A 19,076-nucleotide genomic window follows, 5' to 3' on the forward strand; every position below is an offset into this window, starting at 1 on the left:
GGGAACAGTGATGCGGAGCTGGGGTTGGGGTGTGAAGCGGAGTCTCAGCCTAAAGGGGCCAGGGAAAGGATCTGAAGGCACCAGCTTGTCAGCGAAGCCGGCAGGGAGCATCAGCAGCTCTGGCGTCAGAGGAGGGACTGCGGCGCCCCCTAGTGGGCCTTTGGTCCTCCACCCGCAGTTTCCTCATCCTCATCTATCCTCTAGATCTCAAGTCCTAAGTGACCTCCTTTGTGACTCCTGTAACACTGGTCTTTTTTCACCTGCTCCCAAAGCCTTCACTGTGTAGGTCTGGGTTGGACTTATTGACATCACAGATGAGTTGCCAGTTCCTTTTGGAAAAGAGCTAGAAAAGGTAACATCATCTATATCCCTTGTCAGTGGAAATGGATGAATTGGGAAACCGAGGCAGAAGTGAGACTAGGTATTAAACTCCCCTCAAGATCCGGCCTAGAAATAACTCAGGCAATGGAAAACCTTCACCGTCAAATTCCAGGGGCCTGAACCTGACTGCAGTGAGAAAACCCCTGAACCTAACCCCTCCTTCCAACTCGGGACCACTAAACATTGAAGCCACATTGCCTGTGTCCAATCCAGGCATGGCCACTTATTGGCTTAGGAAAGTGGACAACTTCCTTAATTTCTCATTGGAGCAATCTCATCTCTAAAAAGTGAGCACAATAACAAGAAGTTACCTTCAGAGGGTTCTTGTTAGGATTAAATCGACTCAGAGGTAGAAAGTGCTTTGGAACTGCGCATGACACAGGGTGAATACTGGGCGAGCACTAGCTATTATTACTGTCCCTATTCCAAGTGACACATTCCTCTGGGCCCAGGGCCCCACGCCAGTGCCATTTCGGAGAATTCCTCCAAGCTTTCTCTTGGCCTTCTGCGGCGTTGCTCGGTTCCACTCCCGCCTCCGACCCCTGTCTCACCTCACTGTCTCATCCTCCACCAGCCCTTCCATCCATCCTCCCCAGCTCCCCTGGCCCCTCGTCTCACCCCTGCCTTCCTCGGTCCCGCCCAACCTCTGCCAACCCCGCTCCCCTCCCCAGGCCTGCTCGCACCCGTGGCTTCCACCATGCCCTCGAGGATAACGACGATCTCGAAGTCGTCCCTCTCGAGGGCACGGCGCGACGCCTCCCAGAAGGGGCTGGCGGCGTCGATCTCGTGGCTGATAACCAGCGGCGAGACGAGGAAGAGGCGGTCGTCTCCCGTGTCGAAGCCCACGCTGAGGTCGGTCTGGTGCAGCGGGATGAACTCGCCCTCCAGCGTCTGGCGTGAGCGGATGAGCTTGGCGCGGATGGAGGCCTCCACTATGTGTGAGGAGCGCAAGTCGCCCACGCGGAACATGAGGCAGAGGCGCCCGTCGCGCAGCGACACCACGGCGTGCGAGGAGAAGACGAGCGTGGCTGCGCGCTTGTTGGGCTGCGAGATCTTGACGAACATGCAGCCCACCATGAAGGCGTTCACCATGGAGCCCAGGATGGCCTGCAGCAGCAGCAGCACGATGCCCTCGGGGCACTGGTCGGTGATGACGCGGTGCCCGTAGCCGATGGTGGTCTCGGTCTCGATGGAGAAGAGGAAGGCGGCCACGAAGCCGTTGAGGTTGTTGACGCACGGCGTCCACGCGGTGTCCTCCAGGTGCTCCAGGTCGCCGCGGCCGTAGGCGATCAGCCACCAGATGGCGCCGAAGAAGAGCCAGGTGAGCGCGTAGGCCAGGACGAAGAACAACAGGCTGAGGCGCCACTGCAGGTCCACCAGCGTGGTGAACAGGTCCGTCAGGTAGCGGTATGTCTCGCGCACGTTGCCCTGCTGCACGTTGCACCGGCCATCCTTCTCCACGTAGCGCTGGCGGCCGCGGCGCCGCGGCGGCTCCTCCTGCCCGGGCGAGAAGGCCGCGTTCTCCTGCGCCATGGCGGCCGCGTCAGGGCGAGCGCTGCGGGCGCCTGGAGTGCGGCGGGGGCCCGAGCTTCTGCCACCTGCCGCGCGTCGCTGGGCGCCTAGGCGGCGTCGGGGGTCCTGGAGGGGCTTAATAAAGGTTTGCCGAATGAGTGGCCCCTCGGGAGATGGGGAGGCACGGGGCATCAGGGCCAGCACCGAGCCCTGGGGGGCCCTGGGCGAGTCCCTTCGTGTTTCCTGGCCTCTATTTCTGGGAATAACACATTCAGCCCTAACTGCCCCCCAGGCTCAGAAAGTTGTGAGGGTCAAATGGAATGATGTACCTGAACTGGATAGAACTGTGCAAGTTCCACGATGATTTTCAGGGGAAGGAGGTACCAGATATTTTGGTGCCATCACCTCCAGCTGGGGTGTGCAGCACCTCAGGGGCAGCCCCGGGGCCAAAGACCCAGGCCCAGATCCCCCTAGTGATTTCCTGAAATCAATAGACTGGGGGCTTTTTGGGGAGGGGGGCAGGCGGGTAATGGAGCCCTCCCTGCCCTAAGGACTTCCACCATCCCTTCCCCAGCTGTAGCCAGTGCAGCCACCAATGGCTCTCCTCACAGGCTGTTTTGAAGTTCACCCCAAGACTGATACACAGTCTTTCTCATTCTTCCCTCCTTGGACCTCACTCACTCCACTCCACTCCCTCCCCTCAACATGCTTACAAACGAGAAAGAAATGAAAGCTGTGGAAAGTCAGTGGAAACCCTCCAGTGCACAAGGGTGGAACATTAGGAAATTCCCACTAGAAATCCTCCCTGAGACCTACCCACGATCACTGCTGCTCTTGGGCCAGCCTCATTTCCCTTGGGTTTTTTCTCCTAGTGGAGACAGCCTGCAAATGGGGAGGGGAACTGGAAGATCCCAACACAGAAGCCTGGGAAAGGAAGCCCAGAGTTATAACGAGTTAGGCTCATATCCCTCTGGGATCCTATTCTTCATGAGAGACATGGAATCAGATCAGGTGAAGCACTAAGCACCCACATTTATTTCCCCACTCCCTCTAGTTATATTTTCCCCCAGCCTCTTACTTCCCATGGACTATCCTAACACCAGCCCCGCCCCCACCTGCCATATGCCCCAAAGCCCACATTCCAAGCGAAGCCCACCTGATTTTTCTTCACATGCTTGCCTCTGAGGAGCTCTCTGAGCTGCAATCTGCTCTGAGAGAGATCCAGAGCCTTTCCCCAAAGCACCCAGGGTCCTCTAGGAGATATGGACCATACAGGGAAAGGTTTAGAATAGGATTTGGGACTCTTCCACCTTCCCTTCTCTTTCCTGGGAATGATCCTCTCCTCCCACTCCACGGAAACGTGGGCTGGCTAGTGGGTGGGGGATGGAGGAGTGTGCCATAGGAACCACAGATGGCCTGGATGGTTGACCAGGTCCTGGGGAGAAACTGCCTGGGTATGTGACTCTAAACCTAGCACTCCAGCATCTTATGTTCTGGGGTGAGGTGCTCTGCAGTCAGCACTCTGGAGAGGGTGTGTGTGTGTGTGTGTTTGTGTGTCTTGGGGTAGAGAAGGTAGGAAGAGAAATCAAAATGAAATGGCTTTGAGCTTAGGGGCACCCCCTGCATTTATTGTCCATGGAGTCAGGGGACACAGGGTCCAAGAGCCCCATGGCAATGGAAGATTAGGGTCTCCCCTGCCCCCAACAATGGGCTTCCTTTTCCTTCCCTGAAGCTCAGATGTCCTCAGGAAGAGTAAGCATTGACTGGCTCAGAGACCCCAGGTCATGCAGAAAACGACCCTGCTCCCATTATCCTAGCTTTAGTCCCAGGTGGGCTTCCAGATGTTCTCTCAGGGTCTTAGGTAATCTGACCCCCAGTCGGCTTGCTTAGACAGATCTCTCTGCCCAGGGATGGGGAAGGAACCCCAATGTCGGATCACCCCCAGAACTCTCTCACTCTCCATTGCCCCAGGGATCTAGGTAAACCTTATTTTGAATGTGTCCCACATCCTGTCTTCCTGAGTGGGGGACTGCACTTTTCTCAGGGGAAGGAAAAGTGTGAAATTGTTACCTCTATCTCAAGATCAAGGACTTGATTTCTCCATCTTCCCTCCAAGAATTTCAGTTCCTCCAACCTACTCCTCATTTCTTGTGCATGCTATGACCCCTTTGCAGAAGATTGCAATACCACTTTTCCTGGGCCCCTCTTCCTCCCTCTAGAGAGCTGGGGAGTAAGGGGGCTCATTTTTTGGAAGGAGAGATCTGGTGAAAACTCCCCCAAGAACCAGCTCCTCCCAAACCCCCACTTGCCTTGGAAATAGGGGCCCAAACCCCAAGTCCCCCACAACTCAACTCACAGCACGTGGAGAGGAGAGTAGCCGGCAGCAGAGACCCCTGGGGGGTGGCGTCCATGCCCCTGACACCGCCCCCCCCACGGGCCCCCCGAAGGGTGGGAGCCGCAGACACCGCTGTTTCTCCTAAATGTAGCGGCAGCTCTGACTAGGACTTGCTATCTGTGTCATCCCTACTTCCCAGGCTCCCCTGCTCCTCTCTTGTTTCCACGGCAACCAGTCTGGCGACAGCTCCAGAGCATCCCCCTCCCCTCCCCAGTCCTGGGTACCACTAGGGGTTGATCCACACCACACGCCATAGCTATTTTTAGCCAAAGTCCCTCCTCCTGGACAACTCAGAGCTTGGCTCCTCACCCCCTCATAGGAAAAAAAAAAAAAAAAGAAGAAGAAAGAAAAACAAAGCTGGCACGCTGGCTCTTTCCTAAGAAGCTCCTTCCTGGGGGAAAATACAAGCCCTCATGTATTTGAGAATAAGGTGCTAGGTTCCCTGGGGTTTCAGAGGGCCATCTGGTAGCTGGCAGCTCACCACCTTCAACATGGGTCTCTGCGTGCAGGTGCTGCTCTCAGGTCAGGCTGACCATCACGGTCTAGTTTTGGAGAGGCCATGGATCCAGAAGGCGGTAGCTAGAAGGAAAATAGATCTACTAAAGGAAGGGAGGCAGGGTCAGGGGTTCTAATTATTGCCACTGATTTGCACTGTGTCCCATAGGAGTCACTTCACTTCCCTGAGCCACAGTTATTCCATCTGTACCAGGGTGTGGACAAGAGCAAATATCCCCTTTCTGCCTGCTTCACAGAGTCAGCAGATCAAATGAAGAAAAAACAAACAAACAAAAAACAAAAAAACCACAAAGGGCTTTGAAATGTGTTTTATTCATAGCAAAAACCCTAGAAACAACCCAAATGTCCACCAGAGAGAAAAGCCTAGGTTAGGGCTTACTAAGTATTCACTCAGCAAACTTCTGCGGAGCCCAAGTGCCAGGCAGTGTGTTAGATGGGGTGGTTACAGAATGAGTAAGTCCCTGCCCACAAGGAGCTCATTAACCCATGAGGGATAAAGACACACAAACACACAGTGGCTGCTGCTACTAATTCACTGAACATCGGATATGAACGAGACACATGCCTCATTTCATCCCCATGGCAACTCTATAAGACAGGTATTATTTTTCCCAGTTATAGATGAGGAAACTAAAACGGAGACATGTTAAGTAATTTATCGAATGTCACAGAGTTGGGCAGAGACAGGAGTCAAACTCCCACATCTGTATCACCTCATGCTTTTTAAATTGTTTTAAAAGAAGACTTCTTAAAGGGTAGTTTTAGATTCAGAGCAAAACTGAGAGGAAAGTTATAGAGATTTTCCATATGCCCCTGTCCCCACACATCCACAAGAATGGCACATTTGTTACAAGTGATGAAACTACATTGACATCATAATCACCCAAAGTCCATAGCTGACATTAGGGTTCACTTTTGGTGTTGTACACTCTGTGGGTTTGGACAAATATATAATGATGTGTATCCACCATTATAGTCTCATTGCTGTAAAAGTCCTCTATGCTCTGCCTAGTCAATCCCCCTTCCCTAACCCCTGGCAACAACTGCTCTTTTTCCTGTTTCCATAATTTTCCTTTTCCAGAATGTCATGTAGTTGGAATTGTACAATATGTAGCCATTTCAAATTGGCTTCTTTCACTTAGTAATGTAAATTTAAGGTTCCTCCATGTCTTTTCATGGCTTTGTAGTTCATTTCTTTTTGGCACTGAATAATATTCCATTTCAGGATGGCCATGGTTTATTTATCTATTTACCTACTGAAGGACATCTTGGTTGCTTTCAAGATTTGGCCATGATGAATACAGCTGCTATAAACATCCATCGGCAGATTTTCATGTGGACGTAAGTTTTCATCTCCTTTGGGTAGATACCAAGGAGCATGATTCCTGGATCATATGGTAAGAGTATGTTTAGTTTTTTAGGAAACTGCCACACTTTCTTCCAAAGTAGCTGTACCATTTTGCATTCCCATCAGCCACGAATTCCTGTTCCTGTTGCTCCACATTCCTGCCAGCATTTGGTGTTGTCAGCCTTAGCCTAGTGTTCTTTTCACAAAGTTACACTGCCTCAGTAATGTAATATCTGTGGAATATTAATATCATGGGTTACTGTAAAGCCATAATAATTGCTGTGTTTAAATATGTGAATGTGTATATAACACACTGTTACATAAAAAAGCAGAACCTAAAAATATTCTTATAAATTGATCATGACTATATTGAAATAGCTTCAGGAACACTGATAAAAATCAGAACAAAATTTGGAGAAACAGAAATATCTTATTGTTTATTTTTCCCCAGGGAAATAATGAAGAGAAGAAAGTGGTTTACAAATGCAAAGTGTTGTTGCTGTTGTTATCAGTATTATTATATCCCAGATATGGATCTATTCTTATCCAGATCCTTTAAATTTGGATCAAGAAAATATGAGCTAGAGGAGCGGGAAGACATAGAGATGGACACGGAGGGCTAGAAGCTCCTGGAATGACCTGGCAAGGTGGGAAATTCGGTACTGGATAATATAAGCTCAGGAGGCAATGACTTGGGTTCAAATCCCACCTCTGTCCACTACTAGCTGGGTGAACCTGAGCAATTATTTAACCCGTTAAACCTCAGATTCTTCATCTAAAAAAAAGAAAACCATATTATTCATCTCTTAGAGGGTTGTCATGAAGACTACATAAGGCAATGCCTGACACATTGTTAGTACTCAGTAAATGCTAGCTACTGTCTTCCTCTTCCTCCTCCTCATTGTCTTCTTCATGGTCATCATCATTGTCACCATCATCACCATCATCTCAGGGATGTCCTGAAAGCCCCACCCTGCCTGTGCCACCTTCCTCTGTTCTGGCACCACCCTGTGAGGCCTGCAGGGGGCGCCCCTGGTATACTGCCCTCTCCTCAGCTCTCTTGCTGGTGATTCTTGTTGTTCCAAGTGGAAATATCGAGTTTTCAGCCCGAGATTGGCATCAAGAGCGCTGTTAAAGCCCCAGTCAACATCCCCGTCTCCTGGGCCTGGTCCTGTCACCCGAGCTTTGGGACTGCTAGCCTGCCCTTCTCTGTCCTGCCAAGCAGCTGCTCACATTGGTTCCACTGTGCCAGGAGCTCAGAGAGAAGAAACCAAACTCCTGGGCAAGAACACATTTGCATAGAGCTGGCCCTATTTGCTGGAGGGGGCATCACTGGCAGGGCCCTCCACAAGGCAATTTCAGCCAGCCCCTCGCCTCAGTCCAGGTGCCCCTGAACCTAGCCTGGCTGACAAGGAAGAAGACTACCACTCCCTCACCTGATTCACTCATCCTGCAGGTCCTAGACTTTACCTGTTATCTAACCTCAGTTCCTTATTTATCACTGAGCTGAACTGAGGCAGGAGAAAAAAAGTTTTCCCAGGCACCAGGACACAAAAGCATAGACAAGATTCTAGCTTTTGGCTTGGCACGGTGGCTCGAACCTATAATCCCAGCACTTTGGGAGGCTGAGGTGCACGGATCGCTTGAACCCAGGAGATGGAGACCAGCCTGGGCAACATGACGAAACCCTGTCTCTACAAAAAATACAAAATTAGATGGGTGTAGTGGTATGTGCATGTGGTCCCAGCCACCTTGGAGGTTGAGGTGGGAGGATCACCTGAGCCTGGGAGCTCAAGGCTGCCGTGATTGCGCCACTGCACTCCAGCCTGGACAACAGAGTGAGACCTTGTCTCAAAAAAAAAAAAAAAAAAAAAAAAAGGAACCGTGGTGCAAAATAGGGAAAGAGCTTAAAAAGAGCCTACTGTGGCCTGTCACTTGGAGAACAGGGAACAGGTGATACTTTTGGGAGAAAATAAAAGGTTCCCTTCCTCCAGCAGACACAGCTCTGAGCTGGGTGCAGGAATTGGCAAGCTGAATGCAGTTCAGTCCTCAACTTGCCCCATCAGCAGGTGCCTTTGTGGCAGCCCTGAGATCAGCCAAACTGGGGAGGCTTCCCTGGACAAGATCATGAGACATCTTGTGCAAAATCTGGCAAGTGGAAGAGGAAGCATGATGGGGAAGTCAGCAGACAGTTGAGGATATGAGTTTAGTGGAGCAGGGAGGCCAATCTGGTTGATTGCAAAAATTTGTATAAATTCAAGGGGGATGGGGCTCTAGAAAACTCAGAGCAGAGGAAAGATATGGTTGAAGGAGTATATGTGGCAAATGACTGAAGCTGAAGATTAGAGTGAAATGGGGAGAAGCAGAGCACAGCTCCAGGCCAGACGGAGGCAATTTCAGCCAGCCCCTCGCCTCAGGCTGGGTTCCTGAGGCTGAGGAGCTTGCTGCCTTTCTGGCTACTTTCAGCAGAGCAGGAGGATCAGAAGCCTTCTCACACAGAGTTCTATCTTGCTTTATAGGACTGGGTAGAGATAGGCTAAGATTTAAAAGTTATATGACGGTTAGAGGTGGTACAGGATTAGCCCTTACTTTACAGGTAGGAATAGGTCCCAAGAACATAGTCAGGACTAAGACTCAGGCCACCCGACTCGAGGTTCCTTGTGTTTCTTTATTCCCAGTTGCCTCCCTCCTATCACAGTGCATTGGATATTAATGGAATTTCTATCAATTGGACCCAACTGGAAAGGTACTAGAAGTCCCTAGTTAGAGAAATTTGTTTTTTTCTTTTTTCCTTTTTTCTCCCCCCTTTTTGAGACAGAGTTCCGCTCTGTTGCCCAGGCTGGAGTGCAGTGGCGCGATCTCCGCTCACTGCAACCCCCACCGCCCGGATTCAAGTGATTCTCTTGCTTCGCCCTCCTGAGTAGCTGAGATTACAGGCACACACCACTATGCCTGGCTAATTTTTTTTTTTTTTTTGTATTTTCAGTAGAGATGGGGTTTCACCATGTTGGCCAGGCTGGTCTTGAACTCCTGACCTTAGGTGATCCACCCACCTTGGCTTCCCAAAGTGCTGGGATTACAGGCATGAGCCACCGTGCCTGGCCATGTTTTTCTTTTTTAAAGGAAAGAATTCTTTAGTAGGTAACTAAGTATTCCCTAAATTATGTCTTATAAATGTGGGTTTGTGTATATTGCATTTATTTAAAGGGGGTGATCTACTTACATAATGATTCATTAGTGACTAGGGGAATGTAGCTCAGTCCTTCTCTTGGATTTCTCCTCTGTGGCCTGAGTCATTCAGCTATGAGATGCTCCACTACTAATGGAATTTGTTCAGCACTGTGGGATGTGAGCACCAAAACGCCACTTGGAATCCTGAATCCTGTGGTGAGCCATGTCAGTGTCTCTGTTCTTTCTAGCCACTTCCCCTGACTTGTTAAATACTGACTATTCTGAGTCTCTATCATGCCTCCCAACCCAAAGCTTTCCTGATTCCCTCTGTCCACATCTGCTTTGCCCAGCGCAAGCCCCTCAGACTGCTGCCCACTTGTGGATTCTTTCTAAAACAGGTGACACGCCCCAAGTCTCCTCCTCCTCTGCTCTGAGGTAGCCTCTGCCCCGTTATAAATGAAGTAAAAGTAGAGATGAGGCCAAAGCTGGAAGCAGTGAGTCTGAAAGGAGAAATGGAGGAGAATAAGGAAGACGCAAGTTGGGAAACTGAAAGAAGAGAGGGGGTCCTCAAAAAGAGAAGGTTCCTCTGTCATGTTTCATGGTGGACATTGGATGTTGTAATTCTGGGGAATTTTTCATACCAACATGTACTCAGGGGTCATAGCCTCTGGTTGGCAAGATTGTGTTTAAACCGTGCAAATTCCCTCTGGCATTATTCTGAGACAAGCTTTGGGGTCAAATATATGTGGATTCAAATCCCAAAACACTTTCCAGCTATGTTACCATAGGCAAACCACTTAACTCCTCAGAACTTCAGTTTCCCCATCTCCTGATCTATCTGATGTAGTAAACACTCACAAATATTAGTGTCCTATGCCCCTTATTACTGATTCCCTACTGGGCTCCTAGAGGCTGTCCTAGGACTTCTCTTTTGCAAACAAATTTAAAAATGAAAACCTGACATTTGATATGTACAAAAGAATATAGATGGTGGACATATGTCTATATGTTATAAAGCATAATTTAAGAACAAAAACTCAATTTAAATCACTCTTTTAAATTCAGAACATTACAGTGCTGTTGAAGCTACCTGTGTACTTTTCCACAAGCTCCCACCCCTGCTGTTCAAGGACTTATAAAGTCTTTCTAACTGCCCAGTCCCACCCCACTCTATCCTCACTCTGATTGTTAGTAGAGGACACTTCTGTAGATCACTTGTAGTTTTTTAGTCTGATTGACCAGAAGTAACACAGAATTAAGGAAGTCATGAGCACTTCCAGCCTCAGAGAGGAAGATGCCGAGTTCAGTCCGAGGGCCTGTCACGTTTTTTATCTTCTTTTTTTTTTTTCTAGGTCTTCTGTGGTGAAGACCTCCTTCACTGTGACCTGCAAGCACGAGGCAACTCTTTGGGGTTTTAAAACAAGGGCACAGGGACCGACATGATGAAAACAGGTTGCCTCTTCCTTTGAGACTGGAGAGAAAGGTGAAGGATGGGTCAGGTCCTGATCTTTCTGATTCTGATAGTGGTCATAGGAATGAAAAAGGACATTGCAAACAGATGAAAGAAAGGGAGACTTGACAGCATTTCTTGGCTTAATTGACATGTCCAGGAATGGGCCCAAGGCACGGGTGAAGAGTAAAGGTCACTTGTAGTTTTTTATTCTAATTGACCAGGAGTAACACAGAACTAAGGAAGTCACGAGCACTTCCACCTTTGGGGAGGAAGGTACTGAGTTCAGTTTGGGGCCTGTCAAGTCAAGATGGAAATCCCCTGCAAGCAACTAGAAATATGGCGCTCCAAAGAGAGTGTAGGATTGAAGATAGAGATTTGGGCATCACTCAGGGACAATCGTTGGAGGTGTGTAAATGACAAAGGCTCAAGGGGCAAGACACAGAAAGAGAACATAAGGCTGAACCTTGAGTGTTAAAAGAAGTAGCTGTAGCTTTGGGTGTATAGGGGCAGTGGAAGAAGATAAGGCTGGAATGGCACCAGGTCCAGGTTATAATAGGCCTTCTCTTCCAGGGAAAGGAACTTGGACTTTACTTAAAGATAGTTGGCAGTTACTGAAGGTTTTAAAACTTGGAAGTGGTACGGTCAGATGTGTGTTTCAGAGAGATGTACTTTGCTGGTGCTTAATTACTTTCAAATAAAGAAATTCATAATCCAAAGAATTATTAGAGTGGAGGAAGACTGGAGGTAGGAAGAGTACTTAGAAGGCTGCTGCAGTAGCCCTGGTGTATTAGGCCATTCTTGGGTTGTTATAATGAAATACCTGAGATAGGCCATGGTGGCTCAAGCCTGTAATCCAGCATTTTGGGAGGCTGAGGTGGGAGGACTGCTTGAGCTCACAAGTTCAAGACCATCCTGATCTACATAGCGATTCTTCGTCTCTACTGAAAGTTAAAAAAAAAATAGCTGGGTGTAATGGTGAACACCTGTAGTTCCAGCTACGTTTGAGGTTGAGGCAGGAAGACTGCTTCAGCACAGGAGTTCAGGGTTGCAGTGAGCTGTGATCACACCACTGCACTCCAGCCTAGGGGACAGAGTGAAACCCTGTCTCAAAAAAAAAAAAAGATTAAAAATTAAAAAAAAAACAACCCAGAGAGTGGGTAATTTATAAAGAAAAAAGGTTTAATTGGCACACAGTTCTGCAGGATTTACAGGAAGCATGGTGCTGACATCTGCTCAGCTTCTCAGGAGACCTCAGGAAGCTTTTACTTATGATGGAAGGCAAAGCAGGAGCAGGCACATCACATGGCAAAAGCAGGAGCAAGAGAGAGTTGATGATGGGGGATGTTGCCATATACTTTTAAACACCCAGATCTCACGAGAACTCACTATCATGAAGATAGCACCAAGCCGCTGAGGGACCTGCCCCCATGATCAAAACACCTCCCACCAGGCCCATGTCCAGCATTGGCATTAAAATCCAGCATGAAATTTGAGCAGGATCAAATATCCAAACTATTATTACCTGGTGAGAGGTAATGGTGTCCTAGACTACAGCAATGATGGTGGAATAGAGAGGAAGGGGACAATATTGAGGCTATTTAGAATACAGAGGCATTGATTCAATAAGGGAGATGAGGTGAGGAAGATTGAAGAATCTAGGATGGCTGCCATGTTTCTGGTTGGGTGATGATAGTGTATCTACCACGGTAGAGAATAAATGGAGAGGAGTACTCTTGTGAGCAAGGTGACATGTTCGACTTTAAATATGTTGAGTTTGAAATGGATATCCGGGTGGGCTGGACATATTGACACATGGGTGGTAGTTGAAGCTAAATGGATGGATAACATTTTTGGAAAAATAATAAGTGCACAATAAATGTCTGTTAATGATCCATAAATCATTACAGTCCCTTTGCTTTCTCTTCTGTGGTGTTCTTCATGTTTATTTTGGAGTTCCACCAGAGCCTCCAAGCTAAGCTTGTCCAACCCACCGCCTGTGGGCTGCATGCAGCCCAGGACAGCTTTGAATGAGGCCCAACACAAATTTGTAAACTTTCTTAAAACATTATGAGGGTTTTTTTTGTGATTTTTTTTTTTTAAAGCTCATCAGCTACTGTTAGTGTTAGTGTATTTTATGTGTGGCCCAAGACAATTCTTCTTCTTCCAATGTGGCCCAGGGAAACCAAAAAATTGGACACCCCTGCCTAAGTCCTCTCTGTCTGTGAATGTCAAGACTGTGGCCCCCTTAAGGATCTTTTGGATGTCCTATTTTTTGAAACTTAAAGTTCTTATACCAGTCTTGCAGGCTGGCCCTCAGACCACCTCACTACAGCCCCTCATCCATATTGACTTAGGAAGAGAGGGCATTCGGAGTGTGAAGAAGAAAAACTGGAAGACTGTTTCTTTTTCTTTTTCTTTTGTGTTTTGTTTTGTTTTGTTTTTGGAGACAGAGTCTAGCTCTGTCCCCCAGGCTGGAGTGCAGTGGCGTGATCTCGGCTCACTGCAACCTCTGCCTCCCAGGTTCAAGCGATTCACATGCCTCAGTCTCCCAAGTAGCTGGGATTACAGGCGCGTGCCACCAGGCCCGGCTAATTTTTGTATTTTTAGTAGAGATGGGTTTTTGCCATGTTGGCCAGGCTGGTCTCAAACTCCTGACCTCAGGTGATCCACCCACCTTGGCCTCCCAAAGTGCTGGGATTACAGGCATGAGCCACCTGGCCTGGCCTGTTTCTAGTACATTGTCTGGTTTCTATTTCTCTCCTCTCTATGAGTAGAGTTCTCAAAAGTGTAACCTATACTTGCTGACAGTTTCTCACTTTCTAGTGGTAACTTGTAATCTGGTTCCCACCTTGCTCACTCTTCTGAAATTGCTCTCAAATGTCACTAGAGACTTTGTCACTGCCAAACCCAATGCCTCTTCTCTCTGTACCTGTTGGCACTGTTAGAAACTCCTCCTTAACAGTCTCTCCTTCCTTAGCTCCATGACATCTCACTTTCTTTGTCTCCTTCCTGCCTGTCTGGTGGATTCTCTTTCACTCTTTGGGGGTCCTTCTTCTTCCCATCCCCTAAACATAGGTGTTCCTCACTCTCTGTGCCAGGCTCTCATTTCTCTGTGCAGTCTTTGTTGGGATCTACCCTGTTCTCATAGCTTCAACTCACACTGCCCTGGCAGCAATGACCTCCTTTCTCTCTCTGGTTCTGACCCCTCTCCACAGCTTCCAGCTCTGAACTCATCACTTCCTCTTCCCCCACCTCAGTCTCCTCACCAGGTGTGATCCCCCCCCAGGCTCCCCTATGCCCGTGAATGACCTCGCAGTTCTGATCACCTGACTTGAGACTCTAGTATGATCTCTGAAGCTTCCCTCTTTTGCTCAACATGTCAAGTTGGCTTCAAACGTTTTTCATTTTCTTTTGATTTTTCTGTACTCCAATTCATTTTCTGTGTTCCACTTTTCACCATTGCCACGCTGATTTGGGCTGTCATCTCTTCATGCTTAAATTATTGCAATTATTTTCTATCGTCTACTTGCCTACTATATCCCCTTGGTTCAAACTATCTTGTCACCTCCAGATTAATTTTCCTAAAATGCCATAGCTTTCTCCTACTCCATCCTTCCCAAGAACCTTCAATTGCTCTCCGTAGCCTACAGAAACTCTGGCCTGACCACAAATCAGCACAACTCTGTGTTTCTTCCGGATGTTCCCCTTAACACAAACACTGCCTATGGTGCCTAACCTTTAGTCCCGTCCTTCCAGCTTCTCCAATGAGGCTATTTGAATGGACATTTACTTATCTTATGGCTTTTAGCGGTTAAACTAAGCTACATTCCTAGTTTCTTTCTTTTTTTTACCTGAATTTATAGCAATTCAATATGGTAACACTGGTTATTGATTAGCAGTTAAATGTTTATGATGATCAGAAATGAGGAAATAATTATATTCTTTTTAAATAAATGCTGGGGGTGGGGGTGAATTAAAACCTCTCAACACATAGATTCAGAAAATTAAAGAAATCTTTGGTGATGAAAGGGTTGAGAACCATCACCCTGCACTCTAATCTAGTAAATGGGACAGTTTGATGCTGTTTCCCAAGTGAACTTGTATTTTCACGTCTCCCCAGGACTCTGCTACGTTGTTCCCTCTGCCTTAAATGCAACAGAGTCCTGGGGACCATCTCTCAGCACCTGAATCTTCTGCTTCCTTTGGGACCCTAATCAGATGTTACCTCTTTCCTCCCACATCTGCTAGGAGCCCTCTGAGTAGAATGACCTCTCCCTTTTACAGCCTTCAGTACCTCCCGCACTTCGCTGAGGGTTCCGACCTTATCTTTCCTTACAGAGAAAGCCGCTGCAGGTGGGCACCGTGTGCTGCGCGTCTCTCACCCAGCACCGCACCTGGGACTTAGGAGACGGTGAACAACACGGGAATTGTGCCCAAAGATACAGTCCTGTGGCTCAGGGAGCCCAGGCCTACTCCGCCCCAATCTCACTTCCAGGCGCCGCCTTCGGCGCTGCCTGCAGGGCCACTGGGCCGGTCCTGAATTCATTTCCACTTCGTTAACTCGGTCCCAGTCCCGCCCCCCGGCTCCAGCTCTCGTAACCCATCGCTGACACGACCGCCTCCCTTTTCTTCCTTCTCCCTTCCCCTGTCACCCTGCCAGCTCAGCTCCTATCGTTTCGCATATCGTCTCTTCATCTCTCTTTCTCCCCGGGTCTGTCTGGGTCTCTGTCTTTGGATATTTCTCTCTGCGCCTGCAGCTGTCTGGGTCTCCGCTTCCTTGCCCCGCACGCCCCGCCCCCTGCCCAAGACCCTCCAATCTCGGCGGTTCGAGCCTGGCGCTCCACTCTCCCATTGGTCTGTTCGGAGCCCCCCGCCCCCGCCTGCCCGGCCCCCCTCCGGGCCCCTCCATTCACACAAAGTTTGGCTCCGGCGCTGCGGAGGGAGGGGGCGGCCCGGCCCGGCCCAGCTCTGCCCCCGGCCGGCCCGACCCCGGCCCCGGCCCCCGGACAAGCCCTTATCTGATCCCAGCTCCGGGTTTAAGAGTCCTGGCCCGGCCCGTCGCACAGCTCTGCTCCTAACTCCTGCCCGCCCCGCCCGTCCATCTGTCCCGCTGCCCCGCGGCCCATCCAAGGGGCCACTCCACCTCGGACCCAAGGTAAGACCCTGGCCCTGATGAAGGAGTTCTGCCGCCCCGGCCAGGTCCTGTCCCCCTAACTCTCCAGAGACATCGGGGTCCCAGATCCTCAGTCCCTACCCTGCCTGGCCTCAGCGGTACCACCGTCTTGTTCCCCTGCCTCCCGCCTTGGGCAGTCCCAAATGGAGCCTCCTGGGAAGGGCTCCCCACGAGGAAACTAGCCAGGCTGGTCACCTCGGCCCTTTCATCTAAGGAAGGGGCTTTCCCGATGCCCCCTCCCACTGGGCAGACCAGCAGTTGCATCCCTGCTCCTCTAGTTAATGCAGTGACAACCACACATAACCAGGCACCCCATACACAGGCACAACAGACAGTGCGCCCTCCTCCCCATATGGACAGGTTACTCCCATCCCCAGCCCCTCCCCCACTCCCCATACAGTGACAATCACATAGTGACACCCATGATCGCTAGTTCCCACATGGGGAGAAAAACAGATACTGGCAGCTTAAACCGGGGAGCCACCAAAGCCTGGTGTGCTCCAGACCCCTGCCCACCCAATCTCTTCCTTCTATTCTGAGTGGCTCCCATTTTAAGACATCCCTCCTCATGGCCCCTCACCCTCACCCCAGCTGTTTCGCACTGGGATTTCCAGAAGGAAAGGAGCAGGGCCACTTCTGCTAGAGTGAGAAGGGCAGATTGGGTTCTATAAACTCACCCTCCAGATGGAGACGCCCCTTCCCATTCCATCCCTCCTCTCATCAGAACTAACCCAGGGCACCTGTGTTAGGGAACAGATGAAGGATGGAACTTCCTGATTTGGGGGAGGAGAGCTGAACCCAGGAATGGGTAGAAGGACAACACTGGGAAAAAGTGAGGGTGGGTTCTGGTGTCTTGAAGTTTAATTCCAGTGAGTGCCCCAGGCAGGGTGAGGCAGATGGGGAAGAAGCTGGTGCAGATTTGGACCCCAAAGAGGCCAGTGCTTAAAGCCTGCTTCTGTTGCTTACCAATACAAATTCTGACTAAAGATGTCTGGCCAGTCTGCTCTTGCTGTGGTGTTTGAATTTTTTTTCTCCCCACTGGGACTGCTTTAGGCTGCCTAGGTGGGAGGGAGATAATGACAGGAGATTTAGGGCCCCCATGTGAGAGATGGCCTTGTTTAAGGGTGCTGAGGAGGGCCTGGAGTGGTTGTCATAAAATTAGCCCCAGGAGGGGTGGGCAGCCACCAGTGAGTTCAATTTAGTTTCATCCTGAAACTCTCTCCCTAATCTCCAAGGATTTTTGAACATATTCCTGGCATGATAGTGGGTACCATCCTGTGCCAAGTGGTAGGGCTTGTAAATTTCTCTGGGGGTAGACTGGGTATAGGGGACCAAGTTTGGAAGGAACCAGGCATCCTGACTCATAGCTGGTTCTTCAGGGAGGAAGAAACGAGGGAGGAGGGGTATGGAAGGCATCATGCCAGGGAGAGGGTCCAGGGCTGGATTGTGGAGGCAATAGGCATGGCCCAGGCAGTGCCAACTCCTTTCCCCGCTGCCTTCCCCCAGTCATTTGGTGGTGGTGGCAAGGGAGGAAGGGAGGGAGAGGGTGTTGGGGGGTGATCTGGGCTGGTCCAGCCTCCCAAAGCCCTTGCCAACCTGGGTCCTGAAAGGAGCTGCTGTTTTCTGAGCCATCCCCCCACCCCCCCACTCAGAGCCTGAGCAGCCAAGTTGTCTCAGCGGATATCAAATGGCAATGACTCCACCGATGGAGGGTGGGTGGGGAGTGGGAGTGGCAGGGGTAGCAGGGTTATGGTTCCAGCCCCTCTGTGGCTCTAATGCAGAACCCCTCTGCTATCCCTTACCCTGAGGAAAAAATAAATCCATCTTCCCCAGCATCTGACCCACATCCAGTCTATGGGTGCATATGTTTGTGTGAGGGATTAATGATCTGCCCGCTGGTATCCCCTACCTCCTCCGTGTGCCCCATTGAACCACATTCTAGCTCCCTCCCACCTGCATCACTGTGCATAAGCTCATTTACAGCTCCAGCTTGGTTGGCTTGAGCTACAAGGAAGTGACTGGCAGAGGACCCGGGGACCTTCCTTCCCTTAACCTTCCTTGGGACCAGAGAGGCTGGGACACTTGGATCACGGTGGGCTCAGATGAAGTCCTCTGGAGTCATTCTGTGATTGGTGGGATAGGAGGTTTAAAGCTCTAGGGGGTGGGTCATGCAGAAAGATCTGTTTCCTCAAAGGATACTCCTGAGCCTCCTGGTAAAACTCTTGGTTTCTGCACACAAGATGGAAAGATAGGCCGAGCCTCCTGGCATTGGTGGGGAGGAAAAGAGACATTGGGCAATGGAGTCCCTAAGCTTTCCAGCCACAGGTTATTTAGGACAGAAGAAAAAAACCTCCACTCTCCCTCCCCTCCTCGGCCTAGATTCTTCTCTTGCCTGACTGGTCAGTGCTACTGTCCAGGCTGAGGCCAAGCTGTCCAGGATAGCAGTGGGGCCCTGGAAGGGGGCAGAGAAGGAATCAGCCAAGGCACATCGTTGAGATGAAACTACAGAAAGATTGGAGAGGAAAGGGAGATTTAAAATCTAAGTGTTTTAGCACCCAATGGTGGGTGGTTGGCTAGGCAGCTCCTGGGAATGAGAGTTTGCCATGTCACCTCGGTCTCTCCAGCAGGCTGAGTTCAATGCTTTTCTTCCCTCATTTGAGTTTAGCTTACATGTTTGCCACCATTCTTTAGGGAGAGAGTGCATCTGGTGGCCCCTCTTCCTCCCCTCCCCCATCAGAACCTTGAAAGGGCAAAGAGAAAGGGATTGTGGGAAATGCCCTCCCGTGGGTGTTTGCCAGCTTGGAGCCTGGATTTGAGGTGGTGGGGGAAGGGAGGGGCTGGCTCTGGAATGTGAGAGAGAAGTAAGAACAGAACTTTGTGGCATGGAGAAGGAGGTTGGAGAAGCAGGAGCTAGAAGAGGACTGAATCAGACCTCAAGCCTCCAACAAGGTGCAGCACAGAAAGGGTATACATGGCCATTGTGCAACTTTTCCGATGGCACAACACCTGGGGAAAGGATTGTGGCTGCAGCTAGAAGGACTTAGGTTAGATCTCAGGAAGCACATCCCAGAAAAGGAAAGACATTTGAAATGGAGACTGGGAAGGAAAGAGAGACCACTTTCTGGAC

At 49.9% G+C, this 19,076-nt stretch overlaps 2 protein-coding genes across 6 annotated transcripts in view; one reads left to right on the forward strand and one right to left on the reverse strand.

Moving 5' to 3' along the window:
* KCNJ9 (potassium inwardly rectifying channel subfamily J member 9) overlaps positions 1-19,076 on the reverse strand; it is a 58,431-nt gene that overhangs the window by 2,891 nt on the left and 36,464 nt on the right. Inside the window, exons 1-4 of one of the 5 annotated variants that reach the window (XM_008964293.5) lie at positions 4,250-5,907; positions 3,050-3,146; positions 2,710-2,817; positions 1,065-2,028 (exon numbers count right to left, since the gene is read on the reverse strand). In XM_008964293.5, coding sequence (XP_008962541.1) covers positions 1,065-1,914 — 850 coding nt within the window. In that variant the 5' untranslated portion in view covers positions 1,915-2,028; positions 2,710-2,817; positions 3,050-3,146; positions 4,250-5,907. Of the gene's footprint in view, positions 1-1,064; positions 2,029-2,709; positions 2,818-3,049; positions 3,147-4,249; positions 6,386-19,076 lie in introns of those variants that run through there. The other 4 variants (XM_008964291.5, XM_008964292.5, XM_055112721.2 and 1 more) reach the window with 4 other exon arrangements.
* KCNJ10 (potassium inwardly rectifying channel subfamily J member 10) overlaps positions 15,690-19,076 on the forward strand; it is a 32,793-nt gene continuing 29,406 nt past the window's right edge. Inside the window, exon 1 of the mRNA XM_008964295.4 lies at positions 15,690-15,931. The gene's annotated coding sequence lies outside the window, so the exon portion shown is untranslated. The remainder of the gene's footprint in view (positions 15,932-19,076) is intronic.

Source organism: Pan paniscus, chromosome 1 (assembly GCF_029289425.2).
Source record: "Pan paniscus chromosome 1, NHGRI_mPanPan1-v2.0_pri, whole genome shotgun sequence".
Lineage (NCBI taxonomy): Eukaryota > Metazoa > Chordata > Mammalia > Primates > Hominidae > Pan > Pan paniscus.